This window comes from Theropithecus gelada, chromosome 1, assembly GCF_003255815.1.
Source record: "Theropithecus gelada isolate Dixy chromosome 1, Tgel_1.0, whole genome shotgun sequence".
NCBI lineage: Eukaryota > Metazoa > Chordata > Mammalia > Primates > Cercopithecidae > Theropithecus > Theropithecus gelada.
In genome coordinates this window covers 23,736,391-23,744,785 of record NC_037668.1, presented here as the reverse complement: position 1 = coordinate 23,744,785, position 8,395 = coordinate 23,736,391, and the positions used below count along the sequence as shown (strand labels likewise).

Below are 8,395 nucleotides of genomic sequence, written 5' to 3'. Positions count from 1 at the left end.
TGTTTTTGGTTGGTGATTTCACAATCTTAAATGGCTCCTAAGTGTAATGCTTAAGTGTTGTCTCATTTTCCTAAGCATAAGAAGGCTGTGACATGCCTTACAGAGAAAAATGTGTGTGTTAGATAAGCTTTGTTATAGTTACATGGCTGTTGACTATGAATTCAAGGTTAATAAATCAACAGTGCAGTACATGCAGGAAAAAGGGGAGGAAATTCACCCATCTGTAGGTGAAGTTGCTTGGGAAAGTAACATCTATAATGCTATGCTGAACATATGGGAAAATAGCTACATTTGTGGATTCATGAAATGACAACCATTTTTTTTAAGTATAGTGGACAGCAATGTTGTGAGGCTGAAAACCAAAGAAATCTATGATCATGTTAACCAAGGTCAGGAATATACTAAACACTTCTTAGATAGTGTCTTATTATATGGAAATACTGCATATAATGAATTAATTATAAATATATACATATATAAAATTAGATGTCTTTAAACAGAAACACACATAAAACAAGCTTATGTATTCATCAGTTAACAAAAATGTTGTGAAAAAGCTCACAAGAACCTAACACCTGTATTTCCCTGGGAACAATGGCTCAGTGCTCATGAATCCAGTATTTGCAGCAACTGCACAGAACATAACTGTCGTGAATAATAAGAATGTGCAGTACGATATTACTTGCCTTGATCTCACTTCAATCTTGAGGAGCAACACTCTTGTTCCCTTTTTTGATCATTTTCTCTTCAGTGACACACTTGTACTACATCTCAGGCATCACCAGCATCAGCGCCTCACAAATTTTAGTGGACTTGTGAGTATCCTGCTGATTTTCCAAAATACAAATTATAATTCAGTAAATCTAAGGTGAGGCCCAAATTCTACCTTTCTAACAAGCTCCAATGTGAGAACTCTGCTGCTTGTCCCTGAACCACTCAATGGTAAAGATATACATCCTGCCTTGCATACCTGCAACACTAATTTAACTCGAATAACTCTCTATAGTTGAATGATAGGCATAGTAAGAGACAAAATTGTGTTTCTGCTCTGGAGCTCAGAGAACAAACTATAGAACTAGGAATGTGCAAAATTTCCTCCAAGCAAGAAGGCTTTTAAACAGAAGAGTATCAAATGTCTCAACTACTTCAAAAGCACCAGGAAGGAAAAGAATAAGAAAAGACTACAAATTTGGCATAAATTCAACACAGAGTTTTATTGAGAACATGTTTCATGAAGGAAAGATCCTTCACCAAGGATGCATATATTAAAAACACACATACTTTGCATTGAAGGAGTAGAAAAATTAGAAGGAAAAGGGGGACCTAAATAGCTGCAACGAAGGAGAGGAAGTGAGGAGTACGGTTAGCAAAGTACGGCTGAAATGTGGTGGGAGTTCAGACCAGGAAGAGTCCGTTTCCCACTTGTGAGTCAGGGAAGGCCCTCAGGAATCAGGGACATCTATAACAAGCCTGATGATCCATTAATAGTTGAACATGTGAATATTGCTAGGATCCCATTCCATTTGGAGATAAAATTTGAATTTTAAAGTCCCAGAACCCAGGTCAGAACAACAAATCCTGCAAAATTAAATTGAGCTTATATTGACAAATTATCATTAATCAGAAACAAGCAAAACTGACAAAAGTTTTCCAAGGAGAGTTGAGAGGACGTCATCACCATGATGTGTTCAGGTGTATCCTGAGCTGTTGGACTGCTGGTCTCTCTCCCCAAAAGGAGAAGGGTGACAAGGAGGATCATGGTGTATCTTAACGGAAACTGGATGAAAACAGAGATAGAAGTCACTCTGAATAAGGTGGAGCTAAGAATTGAGGAGTAAGAGGGAAGGGGACTGGGGAGAGAAGAACTGAGGAGAGAGAAACAAAAAACATGGGAAGACAAGTGGGGTAGGGACTAAGAGTAGGAAAGACACATGCCAAGAACTCACAAGCGTTTCCTGAACCAAAGCACAAGACCTATCAGAAGAAGCAAAGGCACTATCACCGCCAAGATGATCAAGCCCATGGAACTGTGATGTTCTGTGAAATTGGAGAGACACCAAGGATGTTATAATCCACCCCATTTTACCTCATCCACTCCCTGTTTCACTGCATTCCCTTGGCTTCTTTTTTTCATCTGAGTATCCAACTTACCAATCTCTTTTCTTTTTTTGTTTTTCTCTCATCCCTGCTCAGAGATGGATTCTTCACCTTATCCTCAGCATCCTCCTGCATCTACAGTGCCCTCATTTTCAACACTGCCATTTCTTAGCTTACCTATTTTTATTCATGTTGGGGCTATAATCCCTAAAATCCTAAAATTTTCAGCTTGCCCTCCCTTTATGCCTGAGGACCACCTCTTGGCATTTCCAGCCTGGGCCCCAGCTCTTTCTCACCCCAGTACAGGATGATGTCCTGGCCCTCTAGACTGCTGTGCTTCACCCGACAGGACAGGCCAGCTGCCTCCCCAGCAGCCACCTCCAGGGTTGCTCGGAGATACCATGTCCCGTCAGCATTGGGCAGGATGTCCCCTCGCTGAGTGCCCTGCTGCTCCTGGTCACCCCGCATCCACTTCACCCACACGGGCTTTGGGTAGAATCCTGAGACATGGCACACAAGCTGTAGATGGCCAGGTCCAGGACTGAGGCCACAGGACAGCCAGGCCTTGGGCTTCACTGCAAAGGACAGAAAACATATTCAAATACAGACTTGGAGTTTCATATCTCCACAGTAGTTTAGAAGTTTAGATAGACACATCGTTCCCATTTCTCTTTTCTTTTCTTTTTTTTTTTTTTTTTTGAGACAGGGTCTCACTCAGTCACTATGCTGCAGTGCAGTGGCATAATTATAATCATAGCACACTGTAACCTCAAACTCTTGGGCTCAAGCAATCCTCCTGCCTCAGCCTCTTAAGTAACTGGGACTACAGGTGTGTGCTACCATGACTGGATAACTTATTTTTATTTTTTAGAGACAGGGGTCTCACTATGTTGTTCAGGCTGGTCTGGGACCCCTGCCCTTAAGCAGTCCTCCAGCCTCAGATTCCCAAAGCACTGGGATTCCAGATGTGAGCCACTGCACCCAGCCTTTCCCACTTCTGGGTGGCTCTTCCTTATTCCAAATTGGAAGGGGGTGGTGGAAAGGTATGATTTTCAAATCAAAAGTTCTTGGAGGGAGGGTGCAGGACTGACCTTGCCTCTGGAGATGTGCCTTTCCTGCATCAAGAAGACCCAAGATGAATCATGGACAGGTGTCACTGAGGAGACTGTGTGTTATGTCATTTTGATGCTGATTCTGATTGAGCACTTTGCAGAGACGCTTGGCCATATTCCCAGCCACTGGAGATGGCAACCATGAATTGTTCTGGAAGCTCACAAAATCTGATCCTTGATAAGCCAACCTATGGAAGCTTCCTGAGAACTTTCCAGAGTGCAGTTCACAGCCTCCTATCACCTGTATCTCAAAAGGAACTGGGGTTATGAAATATGGGAAAGACGGAGAAAAAAAGATAAAATGAAATGAGTAGAAGAAAAGATTGTAGGAGTAGAAGCAAAGATTGCAGAAGCAGAAGGGGGAAGTTTGCAGGGTTTGACATAATGGAATAAAATTTGGTTTGGTCAGGGATTCAGAGAAAGAGGAATTGGCGGAAGCTGTAGGTGGAGGAAAAGATTAGTAACGTATGGGAGAGGGCAGATTGGTCAAAGAAAGTGATGTGAATGCTGTGGGTGAGGAAGGACTTGGTGTAAGACAACTGGGATTACAATATCTTAAGTTGAATGGAATGCAATGGGTTACAATTGAGTATATATAGAGAGACTGCTGATGAGAATGAATGAGAAAGTGAGAAAGCTGAAGGTATCTGGTTGTAAGGCAGGAAAAAGGGTGGCCATAGGATACCTGTAAGAAAAGGTAATAATGCATAACCCTGTAGTAAATAACAGAGGAGTTCATAAGTAGCAGACGTGTTTGAAGAATTAGGGTCTGGATAAGAGCCCTGCCCAAAAGTATCCAATTGCAGTTTTATGGTGGAAAGAATAGAACAAGATACAGAAGAGAGTCAGGCTGTTTCCTACAGGAATAAGAAACATTGAGACATCCCCTGTCTCCCACCTCCCTACTCCCCATGGAGGAAACTGAACTCACACTCAAACTGCAATTCACGGGAGTGTCTATGCATTCCCTCGAGGAACTGAACATAGCGTATATGGATTAACATTTCCAGTTGTTTCCACTCCTCATTGCTGAAGTTTCCCCTGGATAAGGGCCACAGGAAAATGGTGGTGCTGGAATTTGTGTCCAAGGTGTGGGTCTGCAAATCACCCAGATAACCTGAGACCAGATTTCGTTTCCAGGAATGGTTGTAAAAGGATGCGATCTGGATGACACGGAAGGAGACAGGTTCCTTGAGCCCTGTGGCAAAAGAACAAAGAAAATGGGGAGAAGAAATTGAGAAAGAGAATGGAGAGAGACCAGAGTGGGGGAACTGAGAATCTGGAGAAAAGGGGATCCATCATGGTCTTAGCAGACTTTTGCTTGCCACAGAGCCCCATGACTTATCAACCACCTTCATCAGAGCTCGGGGACTTGGAGTCATGGACAGTCAGAATGGCACCAGTCTGGCACTCTCACTTTCCAGGTATATGCTAGGGAAAGCACACACACATATACACACTCACATACACACATGTGCACACACACACACACAGACCGTCATCCACCCAACTGGGCAGTTGTCAGAGTTCTTACCGTCTGCATTGCCACCACCTAGGAGAACAGCTAGCAATGGAAGTAGCAAAAACAGCATGTCATTTGCAGATGTTATTTCCTTCTCTCAGAAAAAATGGTCTTTGATTTCTGTTCCAAACAAACCTACCCCCACGATATCTCTATTCTGACTTCTTTCTGCAACCAACAGACAAACCTCCCCTGACTGCAACAAAGGAAATTCACTCCAAAAACCCTGAGACGCCTGTTTAGTCTCTCATTTCCCTCTGGTTCTGACTCTCCTCTCTAGTTTCCAACTTCTCTCCTTGTCACCAACTTCCAACTTATTCACCTTCCCCTAATTCAACTGCTATGGAACAAGTCTGACGTGGCATTGAAAAGCCACTTAACCACTAAGGACGTTTTTTTTCCTCAATCATACAATAAGAGCATAAAACTAAATGGCTCCCAGAGTGCCGCCCAATGTTCCTATGTCCCTGCTGTTTTTGATCACTCTGTCCTTTTCAATATTTTCCCATGTATTTTCTTCCCCTGTCTCTTCACCCCCTTACTACATCCTCATTTCTGATTTAACATTGATTGATTTGCTTTGTCAGAGTCTCCTATGACTGCCCTGTGTGACAGTATAAACTAACACCTTTTCTCCATTATTCTTAGAGAAGAGCCAGTAACCATCACAAAAAAAGAAAAAACAAGAACACTAAAATATATGAAGAAAATTTCCTCTGTTTGATTTTCATTGATATACATTCACTCACCCAACAGACTCTCCTAGCACCTGCCTGGAGTCAAGCATCTAGGTACTTAAGAATATGTGGTGGTTGACAACACAATCACTTTATTGAAGGAGTTTTTACTCTACTTAGGGAGAAAAACACAAGAACTATAAATCTTGGTGTGCTGAGTTTTATTATACTGTATACACTCTCTGGATAAAAACAAGGCCTGCTTGAAATAATATTTTCTAAAATGGGGACTCCTAACTAAAGTTTGCCAGCCCAGAATTTTGACTTCAATGGTTGACGTGGATATTAGTTCCATGCCGTTATCACACTGTATCCCCACCTAACACAGTACCTCGCAAGTGGTAGGTGCTTAGTGAATATTTGTCAAATGAATGAATGAATTCAGCCAATACATCCATTTTTTAATTATGGAGGAGATATTCAACATGAAACTTTTTAAAGATATCATAAAAGTTACTTGTAACCCTACATAGTGAGATGAGAATCTCATACACTTTTATTAAGGATAAAAGTACAAGTTATTGCCATGAGGTTTACATAAAGGATCCTGCTCTAAATTTCCTATTACTTATAAGAAACTAGTCAGAACTTGAGAGCAGTGAAGTTAATGGAATATTCCAAAGTCTGTATCCCAGGATCCCTTTCTATTAGTCCTACTTGGATGTTTGAGGGTTGTTTTGTGATAAACGAGTCTTTGCTGGACAGATTTACATTCCTCTTTTATGCTGCTTGTTACTGTTCAAGGACTTCTAAATATATGTTTGTGCTTTGTAGGTATCATCCATATAAATGTGTCTGGGCTATTTACTTTATTTTTTGGTTTTCAAAATAATTATCTGAAAGCAATTTAAGGGAAAAATTTTTTTTCTTGAGATAGGGTTTCACTCTGTTATTCAGGCTGGAGTGCAGTGGAATGATCATAGTTCACTGTAACCTCAAACTCCTGGCTTCAAGTAATCCTCCTGAGTCAGCCTCCCAAAGTGCTGGAATTATTGGTATGAGCCACTAGGCATGGCCTGCAAATAATTTTTGTTTGTTTGTTTTTTGTTTTGTTTTGTTTTGTTTTGAGACAGAGTCTCACTCTGTCACCCAGGCTGGAGTGCAGTGGCGTGATCTCAGCTCACTGCAATGTCTGCCTCCCAGGTTCAAGCAATTGTCCTGCCTCAGCCTCCCAAGTAGCTGGGATTACAGGTATGTGCCACCATGCCTGGCTAATTTTGATATTATTAATAGAGATGGGGTTTCACCATGTTGGTCTCCAACTCCTGACCTCAGGTGATCCACCTGCCTCGGCCTCCCAAAGTGCTGGGATTACAGGTAATTTTTTTAAAGTTAAGATTAGCATGCAAAAAGCTATAAAGAGCTTCATTTTCATATGTACAATTTTTTGAAGCCAGACCATCAAAATCACAACTTGAATTTATCAAAGAACTGAAATATCAGGGCAACCAGTTAACCCAAAATATAAAGAAAGACAGACTCCTCCAAGGACAGAAGGATGCAAACCCTTGTTTACTTGGGACAGATGCCAGACATTATACAAGCCAGTAAGAAGAAAAATTCAGCTACAATTTTAAACAAATTTTAAAGGCTAGCATGAGTATATAGAAGCCCTGGGAGTCATAGAAACAGGGAATTTCACATCAGTCTCTAAGCCCTTTTCCGTAAACCTCATCAGGGTCTTCTGAAAGATTAGGGTCAGAGACATAGACCAGATAAATCCTCTCTCATGATGCGGGCCTGAGGAATGAGAACAGCTACTACATGGGAAAGGTAGTAAGTCCCAACTAGACCTGTCTCCTCCATTGCAAGAAAGAAAGAAAAAAAAAAAAAAAACCTGGCCAGGTGCGATGGGTCACACCTGTAATCCCAGCACTTTGGGAAGCCAAGGCGGGCATCACAAGGCCAGGAGTTTGAGACCAACCTGTTCAACATGGTGAAACCCCGTCTGTACTAATAATACAAAAAATTAGACAGGTGTGGTGGTGCACAGCTGTAGTCTCAGCTACTTGAATCCAGGAGGCGGAGGTTGCAGTGAGCCGAGATCATGCCACTGCACTCCAGCCTGGGCAACAGAGCAAGATTCTGCCCAAGATGGCCAAATAGGAACAGCTCCAGCCTCCAGCTCCCAGTATGAGTGACACAGAAGATGGGTGATTTCTGCATTTTCAAATGAGGTACTGGGTTCATCTCACTGGGTCATGTCGGACAGGTGGCGCTGGTCTGCAGGTGCAGCCCTACCAGTGAGAGCTGAAGCAGGGTGAGGCATTGCCTCGCCTGGGAAGCACAAGGGAGAAGGAAATTCCTTTTCCTAGCCATAGGAAATTGAGACACACAACACCTGGAATATCGGGTAACTCCCACCCTAATACTGCGCTTTACCAAGGGTCTTAGCAAATGGTGCACCAGGTGATTATATCCCACACCTGGCCCAGAGGGTCCCACACACAGGGAGCCTCCCTCATTGCTAGCACAGCAGTCTGAGATCTAACTGCAAGGTGGCAGCGAGGATGGGGGAGGGGTGCCCACCATTGCTGAGGCTTAAGTAGGTAAACAAAGCCGCCAGGAAACTCAAATTGGGTGGAGCCCACCACAGGTCAAGGAGGCCGGCCTGTCTCTGTAGACTCCTCCTCTCAGACAGGTCATAGCTAAACAAAAAGCAGCAGAAACCTCGGCAGAGGTAAATGCCCCCATACGGCAGCTTTGAAGAGAGCAATGGATCTCCCGCATGGAGGTTAAGATCTGAGAATGGACAGACTGCCTGCTCAAGTGCGTCCCTGACCCCTGAGTAGCCTAACGGGGAGACATCCCCCACTAGGTGCAGACCAACACCTCACACCTCACATGGTGGGTTACACCCCTGAGACAAAGCTTCTAGAGCAAGAATCAGACAGCAACACTCACTATTCAGCAATGCAGACTTTGCT

At 43.0% G+C, this 8,395-nt stretch overlaps 1 protein-coding gene across 1 annotated transcript; it reads right to left on the bottom strand.

Moving 5' to 3' along the window:
• Positions 1–1,188: 1,188 nt before the first annotated feature.
• On the bottom strand, positions 1,189–5,392 carry CD1A (CD1a molecule). Its single transcript, XM_025360327.1, is given in 6 exon segments — positions 1,189–1,777; positions 1,947–2,037; positions 2,394–2,672; positions 3,189–3,467; positions 4,141–4,407; positions 4,744–5,392. Coding segments are annotated over 6 exon segments (984 nt in total). The 5' UTR covers positions 4,802–5,392; the 3' UTR covers positions 1,189–1,767.
• Between the last annotated feature and the right edge of the window lie 3,003 nt (positions 5,393–8,395).